Consider the following 16,877-nt stretch of genomic DNA (forward strand, 5'->3'; position numbering starts at 1 on the left):
AGAGTTCCACCTCCTTGTCCACTGAATAGTAGGTGCAGCTGCATAACAATCCCAGGATGAGCTCCACCACCTGTTTTTCTACAAAATGACCCCTGACATTATTAGGCTTAGTACATTAACGTGGCCTCAGACTCATAAGTATGTAAAATATATCTTTTGAGCACATCTTTTGGGCATATAATTCATAACAACATACTGGTCTTAACAATTTTGTTAGGTTTTATTGTATTCTGGATGGAGTCTCTGACTTGGGGGACATGCCCTCCCTTCCAGTATGTGGCATCCCATGGGCAGGAGCCCCATCTGGGCAAGAAAGAAGGCTGAATAGTATAAAGGCAAATGCCATTTTGGGCTGTATCAACAGAAGTCTAGTGTCCAGATCATGTGAAGTGATGGTATCACTTTACTCTGCTCTGGCAAGACCTCACCTGGAGTATTGTGTTCAGTTTCGGGCACCACATTATAAGAAGGATATAGACAAGCTGGAACGGGTCCAGAGGAGCGCGACGAAGATGGGGAGGGGTCTGGAGACAAAGTCCTATGAGGAAAGGCTGAAGGAGCTGGAGATGTTTAGCCTGGAGAGGAGGCAGCTGAGAGGTAACAGGATCACCATCTTCAAGGACTTAAAGGGCTGTCCTAGAGAGGAAGATGTGAAATTGTTTTGTGGCCCCAGAAGGCAGGACCATAACCAGTGGGTTGAAATTAAATCAGAAGAGTTTCCGGCTCAACATTAGGAAGAACTTCCTGACCGTTAGAGCGATTCCTCAGTGGAACAGGCCGCCTCCTTGGGAGGTGGTGGGCTCTCCTTCCTTGGAGGTTTTTCAACAGAGGCTGGAGGGCCATCTGACAGCAATGAGGATCCTGTGAATTTAGGGGGTGGTATTGGTGAGTTTAGAGCAGTTCCTCAGTGGAACAGGCTTCCTCCTCGGGAGGTGGTGGGCTCTCCTTCCTTGGAGGTTTTTCAACAGAGACTAGATGGCCATCTGACAGCAATGAAGATCCTGTGAATTTAGGGGGAGGTGTTTGTGAGTTTCCTGCACTGTGCAGGGGGTTGGACTAGATGACCCTAGAGGTACCTTCCAGCTCTATGATTCTATGATTCTGAACCTCCCCAGTGCTTGTGCCATCTAAGGTGGATGCAGGTCTGTGCCCCATTCCCCACAGGAAAGGCAAGGAAGTGTTGTTAACCCTAGCAGATCCTGGAGCCTGCCCATTGCCTGTTCCTTCCACTGGCATTTCACCCAGAATTATCTGGGGCAGGGGGCTGAAAAGCATTCCACATTCTCTGCCTGCCCTCCCAGGGAATTCCAGAGGCAACCAAGCTGTTCTGACCAGCGTCCAGCATGTCTAGCACACCTATTCTTCCTCTCCATGAGTACAAGTTGTTTGGGACCTGCCTGGTCCCAAACTGCCCACTAGGCATCTCCTGTCCCTTTGCTCTTGCCTCTGTTCCACTTGCGCAGAAACAAACCAAACCCAGGCTCCAACCTGATGCTTGTTCCAAGGCCTGGTCCTCTCCAGGCGTGATACTGGAGGGGAGGAAGGGGGGGGGGCTCCTACAACAGGTTAAAAGGTCTCCAGGATTGGTGAGCAATGCTAGAACATTCACGATCACACAGCTTCGCAACAAGGACCGAGCCCTAATGAAGTGCACCGCATCATGATAAAATGGTTTAAATAAATAGGTTAAATTCAATATCTAGCATGGGGGGCATAGAGCTTTCAAGGCTTGAAGAGCTTCGCCCCCCCTGTTATCCTCACAACAGTCTTCCTGAAGCAGCCTGGAGGGATGAGCAAAATTTCACGGAGTGGAGATATAAAGTGCTGATTTGTATTGCAGCTCTTGATGGTGGCTGCTCTTGCAGTTTTTTTTAATCCTCTGCTCTTCTTTTTTCTGTCTGGCAATGGCTGGGGCGCGTCTTCGGTTCTGGTTTTAAAACAATTTTATTCCAGTAACATATGGTAACAATCAATTCCTGCATTATTAATTACTTCTTTTTTAACTATCCCATATATTACTTTTGTAACCCCTCCTCCCCCCGTTACTTGACTCCCACCGGTGTTATATACTTAAAATTCTAATATTTAAAGGTACCCTTAACTAATAAAACAAAAAAAATCTATTTTTTTTTCTTTTAAGACTTAATCATTATCAAAAATTGTCCAGTGTCCTTTTATTTTCCACTCTTTTTCTATATAACTTCTAAACTTCTTCCACTCCAAATTAAAAGTTTCTAGATCATAGTCTCTTAAAATTCTTGTCAATTTGTCCATTTCACTCCATCTTATAACTTTTATAATCCAATCCCATTTCTCTGGTATTCTTTCTTGTTTCCACAACTGCGCATACAATGTCCTAGCAGCTGAGAGCAAGTACCAAATTATAGTTCTATCTTCTTTTGGAAATTTTTCCATATATAATCCCAACAGAAAAGTCTCTGCAACTTTCTTGATTTCATATCCCAAGATACTAGATATTTCTTGTTGAATCATCTGCCAATACTTTTTTGCTCTTTCACAAGTCCACCACATATGGTAAAAAGAACCTTCATGTTTTTTGCACTTCCAACATCTATCTGGCATCTTATTGTTCATCTTCGCCAACTTTTTAGGAGTTATATACCATCTGTACATCATTTTAAAACAGTTCTCTTTAATTCTCTGACATGTTGAAAGCTTTATAGAATTCTTCCAAAGATATTCCCAAGTTTCCATCTGTATTTCTTTATTTACATTAATTGCCCACAATCATTTGAGATTTCACTATTTCATCTTCTGTAGACCATTTCAAAAGCAGTTTATATAGTTTTGAAATTAATTTTTCATTATCTCCAAGCAGAACTATTTCCATTTCTGTTTGTTCTTTTCTTATTCCTTCCGTTTTACTGTCATTTTCCACCAAACTCTTTATTTGTTGCATTTGAAACCAATCATATTTATTGTTCAACTCTTTCACAGTTTTCATCTCTATCTTACCACCTTGTATTTTTAATAGCTGATTATATGACAACCACTTTTCTTCACCCACTTCAGTCATTATTTTAATCACTTCTGCTGGCACTATCCATAATGGTTTCCTTTCATCACCATATTTCTTATATTTCATCCACGTATTCAACAAATTATTTCTTATATAATGGTGAGAGAAAAAACCATCCATCTTCTTTTTTCCATAGTACATGTAAGCGTGCCAGCCGAATTTATTTCCATGACCTTCCAACGCCAGAAGTTTTCTGTTTAGTAGCATCACCCATTCTTTTATCCACACTAAGCAGACTGCTTCATGATATAGTTTTAAATCTGGTAATTGGAATCCTCCTCTCTCTTTTGCATCTGTTAAAATTTTCATTTTGATCCTTGGTTTCTTCCCAGCCCACACAAATTCTGAGATCTTCCTCTGCCATCTGTTAAAATGTTTGCTGTCCTTCACAATCGGAATAATTTGAAATAAATACATTATTCTTGGCAAAATGTTCATTTTAATTGCAGCTATTCTTCCCAGCAATGACAAGTTAAGTTTATTCTATTTTATCATGTCTTCATCCATTTTACGCCATAGCTTCTCATAATTATTTTTAAGCAAATCAATATTCTTCATTGTTATCTCCACACCCAAATATTTTACCTTCAAGGTAACTTCACAATTCGTTAGCTTTTGTAACTCCTTTTGCTTACTTACTTGCATATTCTTACATAAAATTTTTGATTTTTCTTTATTTATATAAAATCCCACAATTCTCCATATTCTTGTATTTTAGCTAACAGCAAGAGTGTTACTTGAATTGGATTTTCATTTATAAACATTATATCATCTGCAAATGCTCTGTATTTATAAGTAAATCTTTTATTTTTAATCCTTCTATTTATTTGTCTTCTTGAATTTGCATCAGCAAGATTTCAAGTGTCATTATAAACAACAGTGGAGAGAGCGGACACCCTTGTCTTGTACCTTTACTAATTATCATATCTTCTGTAAGGTCTGCATTTATACATAGCCTTGCACGTTGTTCAGTATATATTGCTTTTATCATCCTTATAAATTCTTCTCCCAACTCCATTTTCTCTATTACTGCAAACATAAAGTCCCAGTTTAGATTATCAAATGCTTTCTCTGCATCCGCAAAGAATAATGCTACTTCCTTTTCATAATATTCTACAATATTTACAACAGTCCTAATATTGTCTCTTATCTGTCTTTTGGGGAGAAATCCTGCTTGATCTTCCTTTGTAAAGTTTATCAAATATTGCATAAGTCGTTCTGCCAGTATTCTTGTATATATTTTATAGTCATTATTCAATAATGAAATCGGTCTATAATTTTTTACATTCGTGACATCGCTGTCTTTTTTTGGAATTAACGAAATCACTGCTTCCTTCCATGTATTTGGTATTTTACCTTTTAATCTTATCATGTTCATCAATTTTTGGAGCTTTGGTATTAATTCCTCTTTAAATGTTTTAAAAAATTTAGCTGTGTATCCATCTGGCCCAGGAGCTTTTCCAATTTTCATTGCATTGATCGCTGCTTCAATCTCTATTCTTTCAATTGGTGCATTCAAAACCTTTTTCATATTTTCTGTTAAGGGTGCTATTTTAATATTTTGTAAATATAGTTCCATCTTTTCTTTCTTTATTTTAACACCCTTAAATAGTTTAGCATAATATTTAAAGAATTCTCTTTTTATTCCTTCTTGATCCACCATCTCTCTTCCTTCCATCAGAATCTTACTAATAATGTTACTCTCTCTCTCTTTTTTTTCAATTGCCAGACCAGGTACTTTCCAGGTTTATTTGCTCCTTCAAAAGACTTTTGCTGTAATTTTTTCAAATTCCATTCCAATTCTTTATTTAACAAATGTCTCATTTGTGTTTGTAATATTGTGATCTTCCTCATAATTTTCTTTTTTCCCTGGCCTTTTCCTTAATTCACTATCTTTTTTCTTTATTTTATTTTGAATGTCTAACATCTGTTTATCTTTTGCCCTCTTATCTTTGTTGTCCAATGTTATCAATATTCCTCTCATTACTCCCTTATAGGCATCCCACACCGTCTGGAATTCAATATCTTCTCTATCGTTTATTCGGAAGAAAGCTTTGGTCTCATTTTCTAGAGATATCACTATTTCTTTATTCTGTAGTAAATCTTCATTTAATCGCCATCTTCTTGATTTTTTCAACGAATTTGTAATCCACATTATTGGGTTATGATCAGCTCCTATTTTAGGCAAAATCTCAATTTTCTTTGTTATAAGGCCCAAATCCTTAGTGCCCCACAACATGTCAATTCTAGAAAAAGAATTATGTCTTGCTGAAAAAAATGTATAGTCCCGTACATCAGGGTTAAATTTCCTCCATATATCTTCCAGATTTTCTTGTTTAACCAGTTCAAAAAAAGATTTTGGCAATTTTCCTTCTTTATTATATTTTTGTCCAGATCTATCCAATACATTCTGAATTGTTCCATTAAAGTCCCCCATTATCAAAACTTGATCATACATCAATTCATTGTTGTTGTGTAATAGCCTTAAAAAATACATCTTTCGCTCCGTTTGGAGCGTACACTCCCAATAACAATGTTTTTTTTCCCATTCAAATTAATTTCTACTGCTACAAATCTTCCATTTTTATCTTTAAATATTAATTTCGGATCCAATTCCTGTTTAACATAAAAAATCACTCCCCTTTTCTGCTCAGCCAGGGAATAAAAATCTAATCCCAATTGTTTATTCCATAAAAATTTATAATCCTTTTGTTTTATATGTACTTCTTGTAGACAAACTATATTATAATTTTGCTTTTTAATCCAATGAAATGTTGCCCTTCTTTTTTGTGGTGAATTTAGTCCATTTACATTCCAAGATAATAATTTGTAATCCATCATGGTGCAAATTCTTTATGTTCTTCATAAAATCTACACAGTTCCTGTTCATTAGTAATTGTGGTTCTTTTTCCCTGAAGTTCAAAGCTCAAACCTTCAGGTATTATCCATCTATACCTCATTTCATTGTCCCGTAATTTCTCTGTGAGTTTTTTGTATGTTCTTCTGTCATTTATCACTTGCCTTGGCAATTGCTTCATGATTCTTACTCTGCTACCTGCCACAATCAATGTCTTTTCAAAATTTTTGTTCATAATCTTTCCCACCATTTCTTTTGTCATATATCTTATGAGCACATCTCTTGGTAGATGATTTTTTTTTTTTGCATAGAATGAGTTCACTCTATACATATAGTCATACATATTTTTAGACTCTTCAGGATCTTCCTGCAAAAATTCTGCAATTATTTTTTATTATATATTCTTTCAAGTCACTCTCTTCCTTTTCAGGTACTCCTCTCAGACGTATCTGAGTTTCCATCAATTTGCAGTCATGGATTACACTTTTTCCTGTATTTTCAACAAGGTGGAATCATGTACTTTCATTCTCCCTTCTACCTCCTGCACTTTCTTAGATGTTTCCTCAGTCTCACTTCTGAGATCCTAAATATCTTTTTAAATCTCTTCTATAATTTCTTTCTTAGAGGCAGTTATCATGTCTTTCATACCTTTCATCATTCTAGCCTCCATTGCCTCTAATTGTTCTTGCATTTTCTCCAGAGAGGTAGCCCTTGTACTGGTTTGCTTATGCTCTGACATTTAAAAACACCAAAATTTTTGTTCTCACCAAATTAAAATTCAACTATCAAATTCAAAAGATTAGAGCTTGCTTTTTCCAACAAGCCTAATTTCGCCATCCTCAAAGCCTCCTAGGCTGAGATATTAATTTTTAAAAATTTTATTTCTTTCAGAATGGCGGTCACAACTTTCTACTTCCCTTTAAAAAAAATTTCCTTTAAAAGCTTCTAAAGTCCAATATTTTGAAATAATGTCCGATAGTATTTATCCTTTCATCACCATCTCAATTTTTTCTAAGAATTATTAATGTCCCGAACACCTTAAAATTATTATTTTAATTTTGACCTTGCAATTCCACCGATGTTTTTCTATTATATTATATTCCTAGAGTAGGCTTTTCATCTAATGCTTCCTGCTTTACTTGCCACCAAATCCCGTTTTCGCTGGTAGAGAGATCTCACGATACTTGACGCACTTCCTGTGTTGACTGTGTATGCTGCAGGTCTGTGACGATGGTGCTCTTTTTTCAAAACCGCAAGTAGACCAAACAATAAATTCCTTCTCACTTTTTAGCACTGTCCTTTAAATTTACATAGTCCAAATTTCACCTCTTCATCCCTCCTCCTTCCAAGCTTTCTAGATTTCCATTTCCCACCTTTTGAATTTATTCTGTTTAACTTTAAATAGTCCTGGAATGAAAAATAGTAATCTGTACCTTTTCTGCAAATTATCCAGATCCACTCCGGTCTTGTGTAGCTTTAGATGTTTAGTAATGTCCAAGAAGGTTAGGATTCTGTCGAGCTTATGTCAAATAAATGACTCTGGAAACTTCTGCAGATGATGAAAATGCAACTCTTCTCTGGAGACCCCTCAAAGGAGCCCCCCCCCGAACTCCCTTTTAGCCAAGGTAAATCTCCTCAAAGTTTTCTGTGCATATCTTGGACTAATCTCTGACTGAGAAAAGTAGGCATTAATTTGCCTTCCACTATCCCGAACAGAAGTTCCAGCCTGCTCCCTTTATGAGAAGCAGCTCAGCTCGGCATTTTCCTACCCCGGAAGTCCCAGGTGCTTCTTCGGTTCTGATTAAGACTGTGAACTAACCTGAGAGCCAGTGTAGTTGCGCAGGGGTTAAGAGCAGCAGACTCGTGTCTGGAAAGCCGGGTTGGATCCCTCAATTCCTACTCCTCCCCCACCTGAAGCCTGCTGGGGGACTCTGGTCCAGTCCCAGTTCTCTCAGGACTGTCTCAGCCCCACCGTCCTCCCTGTTACAGGGAGGGGGAAGGGAAGGTGATGGAAGCCATTTTGAGACTCCTTAGGGTAGAAGACAGCGGGAAGAAAAAGGAGATGAGATTGGATTTATACCCTGGCCTTCACTCAGAGTCTCAGAGCGGCTTACAATCTCCTTTCCCTTCCTCCCCCACAAATAGACACCTTGTGAGGCAGGTGGGACTGAGAGAGCTCTCCCAGAAGCTGCCCTTTCAAGGACAGAGTCTCAGAGTGGCCTACAATCTCCTTTAACATATATGAACATATGACGCTTCCTTCTACTGAAACAGACCTTCGGTCCATCAAAGTCAGTATTGTCTACTCAGACTGGTAGCGGCTCTCCAGAGTCTCAAGCTGAGGTTTTCCATGCCTATTTGCCTGGACTCTTTTTTTCCCACAACAGACACCCTGTGAGGCAGGTGGGGCTGAGAGAGCTCTGACAGAAACTGCTCTTGAGCAGAACAGCTCTGAGAGAAATTGTGACTGACCCAAGGCCATTCCAGCAGGTGCAAGTGGAGGAGTGGGGAATCAAACCTGGTTCTCCCACATAAGAGTCCATGCACTTAACCACCACTCCAAACTGGCTCTTATTACATGGCTGTCTGCTCCTCCAACTTTATCCTCACCTCTGTGATTCTGAGGCCAATTAGTCGGACAGAGAATGGCTGGCCCAAAGTGACTGATGAGCTTCCAGGACAGAGACGGGATTTGATTTTGGGCCCTGCAGGTCCTCGTCTGACCCTGTGACCAGGCGGGTTCCCTTCTGTGGCCGAGGCAGCAGCTTTGGCTTGCTCCTGGCTGTCATTATCGTCTGTCGTGGTTTCCTGAGATTTCTGCTCTGCTCTGCTCATGCTTTGGCTCTACTCCCTGTGTAAAAGGAGGGCTGCCAGTGCCCCAGGAAAGCAGTGAAGAGCTCAGTGGAAGGGTGTGCCCACTTTTGTTCAGAGGGCAGCGTGACTTATAGTTCCTGGCCCAAGTAGGACTTGAGGTGTGTATGTGAATGGCAAATAACTTGGAAGGCTTTTGTGATCGGACATGTTTGTTCTGGCTGAGGTGCTCTCGTTGGTGTTCAGTTTAGCCTTTGTCCTCTGGCTGCTGGGGTGTTTACAAAGCCTCAGAAGTAGGATCTTGATCCTGTCTCCATGTTTAATGGATGCCTCCCCAGCACCTGCTCCCTTGGAAGTCTTGGTGGGAACTTAATCAAACGTCAAGGGTTGGGTGTGTCTTCCAGGAAATAACCCTGCATTCCCAACTTCCTTTTTGAATTGCAAGTGAAATCCCCTTTTCGCACTCACAACAGTGGCAGATTCAACAGTGGCAGATCCCAGCTTCACCGTATAAGGGCCAGCCACGTGGCACTTGCCATGTGGACCTCAGGAGAAAAGAGAGATAAGAACCTAAGAGAAGCCATGTTGGGTCAGGCCAGTGGTCCATCCAGTCCACCACTCTGTGTCACATAAGAACCTAAGTGAAGCCATCTTGGGTCAGGCCAGTGGTCCATCCAGTCCACCACTCTGTGTCACACAGTGGCCAAAACCCAGGGGCCATCAAGAGGTCCACCAGCAGGGTCAGAACTCCAGAAGCCATTCCATACTTACCTTCCAAAGCAACCAAGAAGACAGAGGATCACTCCCCCACACATAAGGACATAAGAGAAGCCATGTTGGGTCAGGCCAGTGGTCCATCCAGTTCAACACTCTGGCCAAAACCCAGGTGCCATCAGGAGGTCCACCATTGGGCCAGAACTCTAGAAGTCCTCCCACTCTTGCCCCTCAAACACCAAAAAGACAAAGCATCACTGCCCCAGATATAAGAACATAAGAGAAGCCATGTTGGATCAGGCCAATGGCCCATCCAGACCAACACAGTGGCCAAAAGACCCAGGTGCCATCAGGAGGTGCACCAGTGGGGCCAGAACTCCAGAAGCCCTCCCACTCTTGTCCACTCAAGCACCAAGAAGACAGAGTATCACTGCCCGAGACAAGCGTGTCCCCTCTACACTTTGTGGCTGGCTGCTTCCTATGTTTATCCAACCCTGTCTTGAAGTTGTCTGTGCTTGTAGTCGCCATCACTTCCTGCGGCAGAGATGAAAGGAAGCACAGAAGTCTCTCTAGCCTACGAAAGGCCCTGTTCTTGTGGCACTCCCCCATTTCTCCAGGGAAGGCCTCCCTCTGTAAAGGTTAAACTGCTTCTGCTCTGAAGGGAACAGTCCCGGTGAGGCACACAAATGATTGTTTGCTCAGTAAAATGAGTCCCCAGCTTGCTGGGGGGAAAGTGGAGAGGGCTGGGGAAGGCAAGGGCAAACCACCCTGTAAAAAGTCTGCCGTGAAAACCTTGTGGTGCGACGTCACCCCAGAGTCAGAAACAACTGATGCTTGCACAGGGGACTATGTTTACTTTTACTTATTTTTCTAATGTTGCATCTTGATCATGGAAGAGTTTCTGGTTAAGCCCCACTCCTCAGCTCGCCCTTGGGAGGACAGAGCATGCAGTGAGAGTGTGGTGGGAGGGGTAGAACTGATCCATCTTCCTGCACCTGTTGAATTGTCTCACTGCCTTTCTTCTCCTACTCATCTGTTTGTTCTGATAAATTTCATCCTGGTCCATTCCTTGGTGAAAGCAGAGCTCCCCAGCTCCCCCGTAGATGACTTCCGTCGTGGAATGGGTAAATCTATGGGGTGACTAAACCATTAAATCTGTTGAACAAAGTAGGAGTCAAGTGGCACCTTTAAGACTAACAGAGTTTTATTCAGAATGTCAGTTTTCGTGTGCTCTAAGCACACTTCATCAGACGAGGAATCAGGTGCAGATCCTTCGTCTGATGAAGTGTGCTCAGAGCGGACAAAAGCTGATGTTCTGAATAAAACTTGGTTGGTCTCAAAGGTGCCACTTGACTCCTACTTTGTTCTATTGCTTCAGACCAACATGGCTGCTCACTTGGATCTATCTACATTTAATCTGTTATCTAGCTCTAAAATGAAGATGTGTCTTTGTTTTTTAACATGTAAGGCGCATAAAAATAGGCATAGCTTTCAGGCAGCTGATCAGGAGTTCTTTGGTGACCAGTGAAAGAGTTTGAAGCTGTTTTTTCCTTCTCTCCCCCTCCCCCCCCCACCACTTTCAGCATGGAAGCTTTAGGTTATCTCAGTGTAACCTGGAGAAGTTCATCTGACGTTTTCTCTGCAATTTACCATGTCCATCTTGGAGAATAAAGCTTGGTGTTAGACAGGCCTTGAATTCAGCGGGAGCTCACAGGAGCACAGCTCCTGAACCTTTCTGAGGGTTCCCCCTCCTCCTCCCCACCTACCTTGTCCATTGAATAGCAGGTGCAGGTGCATAACAATCCCTCGATTAGGAGAGCGGGCAGCCAGCCAGCCATCAGGGGCTTTTCCACATACTCCAGCAGCCCTCATTAACCCCTGGAGAAGCCCGTGACACCCTTTCTCCACTTCTGATGGGATTTGGGGCAGCAGGTGGCTTGCTAGCCTTTTGACTGGTTTGTGTGTGGCTCAGGAGAGCCCCAGGCGAGCGAGGCCTGCTTAGGCTGGCTGGATCTCTAGCCAACCCAAGCAGGCCTCGCTCGCTTGGGGCTCTACTTTCTTGTGTTGGGCTGCTTTTTCACTGGTGGGGGGTGGCATATGCTAATGAGTTATGCTAGTGAGCTCCACCACCTATTTCTCTACAAAATGACCCCTGGTGTTAGAATAAAGCATGTCTTTCAAATCTCTACTACCCTTTCACTGAGTTCCCCAGTTATGAAGAATTTTTGTTGCTGACTCGGAGATTCATATCTTTTGCAACAGTCCCCCGTGGGAGTGGGTGGTTCACACCTGAAGTGCAGGAACGCTGGATTTTAAGGTCCCCCCACCCTCCTGCTGACCCCTCTGGGCGGCCATCCACAGCCAAATAGCCAGGTGGGTCAGTGACCTCTGAACTGGCAGTGGAGAGGTCAAGAAAAAGCCGTTGTTGAGGGTTTCACAGTATGGGAAGGAAATCTTCAGAAACAATTACCCCTTTCACAATCCTGTCCTAAACCTGCTATTATGCCTTGTTGGCCCAAGTAAATTCTTTAAACAGCCCTTCAGCACCTAAACTGGGAAAGGGCTGCCACCGTCCACTGCTAAGGAACTATCATCGTTATAGGATCACCGCCAGAAGAAAGAAAGATCCCGCCTACACTGAAGTTGAACGGCACCTTAAAATGTATTTTAAATTGTTACTTTATCGTTTTAAATTGTAATTGTAAATCTTTCGAATTGACTGTCAGCTGCCCTGCATCCACCTGCAGAGAGGGCGGGATATAAAATGAAAGAAAGAAAGAGAGGGAGGGAGGGAGAGAGAGAGAGAAAGGAAGGAAGGAAGGAAGAAAGAGAAAGAAAGAAAGAAAGAAAGAAAGAAAGAAAGAAAGAAAGAAAGAGAAAGAAAGAAAGAAAGAGGGAGAGAAAGAAAGAAATAAGAGAGAAAGAGAAAAAAGAAAGAAAGAAAAACAAAGAAGGAAATACAGAGATGGGGGTTTCATACAGCAAACTTTGTTTCATTGGGGAGCTGTCTCTGAAGCATTCTGGCCATTTCAAACTGCACCGTTCCTCCCCCCCATGCAATCTTCTTTGCCTCCCCACCAAAACCAAAGTGATCTAGGCTGATGGCTCTGGGGCTGAAGCAGTAGAGTCTCTCAGTGGAGTCAAGGCCAAGAAAATTGTGTGGTGACAAAGGGAAGGGGGGAGTGGCCTTTTCAACAGGCACACCACAGTGATTCAGAAGCACAAGGAGGTGAACATGCAGATGACACCCAGCTCTATCTATTGATGGACGGCCGGGCTGGTGATGTCCCAGCAAATTTGGACCGGGCACTACAAGCCGTGGCTGACTGGCTCAGGCTGAGTGGGCTGAAGTTGAATCCGGCGAAGACTGAGGTCCTTTGCGTGGGCCGTGGCGGACCGGGAGGGGAGACTACTTTACCGGCCTTTGACGGTGTGCCACTGGTACCGGTGCGCAAAGTCAAGAGCCTGGGGGTGCTACTGGAGTCCTCCCTATCAATGGAGGCCCAAGTAGCTGCCACTGCTAGATCCGCCTTCTTCTATCTCAAGAGGGCGAGGCAGTTGGCCCCCTTCCTGGAACGCGCCGACCTGGCAACTGTGATCCACGCAACGGTCACTTCGAGGTTAGACTACTGCAATGCCCTCTACATGGGGCTGCCCTTGTACCGAACACGGAGACTCCAGGTAGTCCAGAACGCGGCGGCCAGGCTGCTGGAGGGACTACCACGGTGGGAGCCTGCACGGCCTGGGCTGCGCAATCTGCACTGGCTGCCGGTTGTCTACCGTGTTCGCTATAAGGTGCTGGTTATTACCTTTAAAACCCTATATGGCCGAGGACCTGCCTACCTAAAGGACCGCCTCTCCCCATATGTACCCCGGAGAGCACTGAGGTCTGGTTCTCAGAACTTATTAACAATCCCTGGGCCAAGAGAAGTTAGGTTGAAGGCCACTAGGGAGCAGGCCTTCTCGGTGATAGCCCCTCGCTGGTGGAATGATCTCCCAGAGATGGTGCGAGCCCTGCGGGACCTGAACCAATTCCGCAGGGCTTGCAAAACATTTCTTTTTCAGTTAGCATTTGAGTCACCATGTGGTAACTAAGACAGAACCTGATTAATGAATGAATAGACACTTAGCCATCTTAAATACATCATTTTAGCACCTATTTTTATATCTTATATGTTTATATGTTTTTATGTATTTTAAATAATTTATTGTAATTAATGTTTAAATTGTTATGTTTTATGAATCACGGGACTCCCATGTCTATTATTGTTTAATGTGAATCATGAGACTCCCGTGTCTGTTAGCCGCCCTGAGCCCGCCTAGCGGGGAGGGCGGGATATAAAAATAAAATATTATTATTATTATTATTATTATTATTATTATTATTATTAACATGGAAGAAAGCAGTTTCCCTCCGAAACAGCTTTGCCCCGCTTTGCCAATGGAAGGCAAGCAGCTTTGTATGAGCAGGCAAATGAAACCTGTTAGCAGCCGTTTGCGAAAATGGTTGTGTCTGAACTGAACCCCCCCACATTAGCAGCCTGCTACTAAAACAGATTGGAAAGGGGCTTTCATTCCTGCCAATTTTCTGAAAAACCCAGAGAAGGATGCTGGCCTCAATACCTCCTTGTGTGACTATTGAACTACTGCTTTATATTAATGACAAGAGCGCGGCTTGTTTCCATGGTTGCGGCCTTGGGGAAGTTCTAACATTTATATCCCGTAGAACGAGGGGAGCAGGGGGCGGCCATTTTGAACGTCGCTGCATAACTACATGAGGTGGCAACCGTCATGGATTCCCAAGGCCTTTTTTGTGACTCCCCCTCCTTTTGTCTCCAGGAAGCCAAGGGTTTGGTCAGCAGCCCAAGCCTGCCCGTGATTGATGTGGCATTTGAGTAGTCGTGAGGCAGGTCTGAACAGCCTGGTGTTTATGAAACCCTCTTCAAGTCAAGGGATTGCTGATAAAGTGCCATCCTTATGAAGACGATACTTGGCGGCTGTGGGGTTTGATTGAGCTGTGCTGGGTTCTGGACCAGGGGCCATAGCTCCGTTGTCCATGTAGGAAGTCATGCCAGCCCCCAGAAAAGGTTCTTGGGTGGAAGACTTTGGGCTGAATGGCCTCTGCCCATCAAAGCAGACTGTAGAAAACCACAGCAGCGGGTGGGCGGTGGGACTATGTAAGACAGCTTTGTGTAGCTTCATAATGTCATTTTGTTTACTAGCTGCAATGATTGACGTGTAATGAAGAAAGAAGGGCAGGCTCTCTACTGCAAGGGGTGGAATTTCACACAGTACAATGCTGAAATCGAGAGTAGAGATTGGGGTTTTTGGGGGGAGGGGGAGGGTACCACTAAAGACACATAAACAGCAACCTGCAAAGACCAAGGCTGCTACTTTTCCCACAGGATTGTCTTTTAGGAAGCACTAGTTTTGTTGAGCAATCAAGAACATTAATATGTTTGTGGGATGCAGCAAGTTCCACAGCAGGATTTATGCCTCTGTGCCCCCCAGTTCTTCTTTTGAGGGGGGGGCATGTCTGAATGTGCGTCCATGTGGACTGAAGTCCCCTGACAAATCAGGCCAGTAGTGCAGCAACTCTGACTGGAATTAAATTTGTGATAGATGGACATCTACAATCAAATATTCTCAGATACCAGCTGTGATATCTAGCAGACAAGTATCTTCATCAAGGAACCAAACATAGATATCAAATATTCAGAGACTGCACAAGAAACTCTCTAAAGCAGAGCTCCCCCACCCCACCCTGCTGTACTCAGATTAGCAATGGCAAGCAAGGAAGGAAGGAAGCGAGAAAGAAAGAAAGAAAGAAAAGAAAGAAAGAAAGAAAGAAAGAAAGAAAGAGAAAGAGAGGAAGGGAAAGAAAGAAAGAAAAAGAAAGAAAGAAAGAAAGAAAGAAAGAAAGAAAGAAAGAGGGAGAGAAAGAAAGAAAGAAAGAAAGAAAGAAAGAAAGAAAGAAAGAAAGAAAGAAAGAAAGAAAGGGAGGGAGGGAAAGAGAGAGGAAGGAAGGAAGGAAAAGAAAAGAGAGAAAGAAAAAGAAAGAAAAGAAAGAAAGAAAGAAAGAAAGAAAGAAAGAAAGAAAGAAAGAAAGAAAGAAAGAAAGAGAAAGAAGGAAGGAAGATAGGAAGGAAGGAAGAAAGGAAGGAAGGAAGGAAGGAAAAGGGAGGGAATGAGTGAAAAAAGGAGGGACAAAATGAAAAAAGAAAGGAAAAGAAAAACGGAAGAAACGGGTTGGGAGCAGCTGACCTTTAAAACTGCTGACTCTTGCTGTGCAGCTTGGCCTGCTGAGCCCCACGGCCGGGGGGAAGCCAGGAGGCCGCCACGCAAGTGTGGCAGGGTCCCCTGACCTCCGCCAGCCAGTGGGATGTGAATGGGAGGCCAGCGACCCAGCATTGAGGCCTGCGTGGCCCCCTACCAGGTCGCGACCCTGCCAATGGGAAACGCCGCTTTAAAGAAGATTAAAGTCAAAATTTGCAAAAGTGGTTCTGAGAATTTCATGAGCAAATTTGTTTCAGTTTTAGTCAACTGGCTTCTTGAAATATTATTTTGTGATTCTTTGGACTCTTCCTGTTTTTATGACAAAAGTCTTCGGTTACTTATACTCCTAATGAAGAGCATTTGCCCACGCTTAGTTATTCTTGAGTAAACTCGAAGACATGGTGAACCTAGAAGGATTTAATGGGACTAACTTTGTAAAAATGACCCCTAATTTTAATAGCGCAATGGCCGTTCTTGCTTTGCATGTCATTCTCACATTCAGTAGATGTGGAATCCAGTTGTCAGTTTTCCAGTTGTGAACAAGCACAGGTTGTGTATTGTGTCATTTGTATATTGTATATAGATTATATCTTGTTTTATTATATGTATTTGATTTTAAATCTTGTATTATTGATTGTTGTTACCTGCCCAGAGCCCATTTGGGAAAAACTGGGCTATAAACTGGAAATAATAAATAATAATAAATAATTATATATTACATTGTTGCTGTTATTTCCAGCTACAGGCTGAACTTGACCAAGAATACCAAGACAAATTCAAAAGACTCCCCTTGGAAATCCTGGAATTTGTGCAGGAAGCCATGAAAGGCAAACTTAGTGAAGACGGAGACCACAGCTCCACCCTTTCTTTGGCATCCGATGGGGGGAAGCAGAACCATAAACCATTGCAAAACGAAGAGCTGGAAGAGAATCCGGGGAAAGAATTTGATACCCCCCTCTAACTACACCTGCCAAGCCCCTGCCTGAACTGCTGTGGCGTAGCAAATCACCCCATCGTTCCCCAGACACCGTCCTTCTCTGAGTGGCCACCAGCGGAAGACGTCCCGAGGGGCACGGGTGTGGTCATAAGAGCAGCAAGTTGGCTGGACGTGTTATATGTTTCGTAGGCCTTTGTCATTTCAGCAATGCTAAACTGTGACAGGTTCAAAATGCAGTTGTT

The 16,877-nt window shown here is 42.8% G+C and overlaps 1 protein-coding gene across 1 annotated transcript in view; it reads left to right on the forward strand.

The window, feature by feature from the left end:
- Positions 1-16,671, forward strand: part of PLCB1 (phospholipase C beta 1) — a 576,948-nt gene extending 560,277 nt beyond the window's left edge. Inside the window, 1 exon segment of the mRNA XM_060261607.1 lies at positions 16,438-16,671. Coding sequence (XP_060117590.1) covers positions 16,438-16,659 — 222 coding nt within the window. The 3' untranslated portion in view covers positions 16,660-16,671.
- The last annotated feature ends 206 nt before the right edge of the window (positions 16,672-16,877 follow it).

This window comes from Heteronotia binoei, chromosome 1 (assembly GCF_032191835.1).
Source record: "Heteronotia binoei isolate CCM8104 ecotype False Entrance Well chromosome 1, APGP_CSIRO_Hbin_v1, whole genome shotgun sequence".
NCBI lineage: Eukaryota > Metazoa > Chordata > Lepidosauria > Squamata > Gekkonidae > Heteronotia > Heteronotia binoei.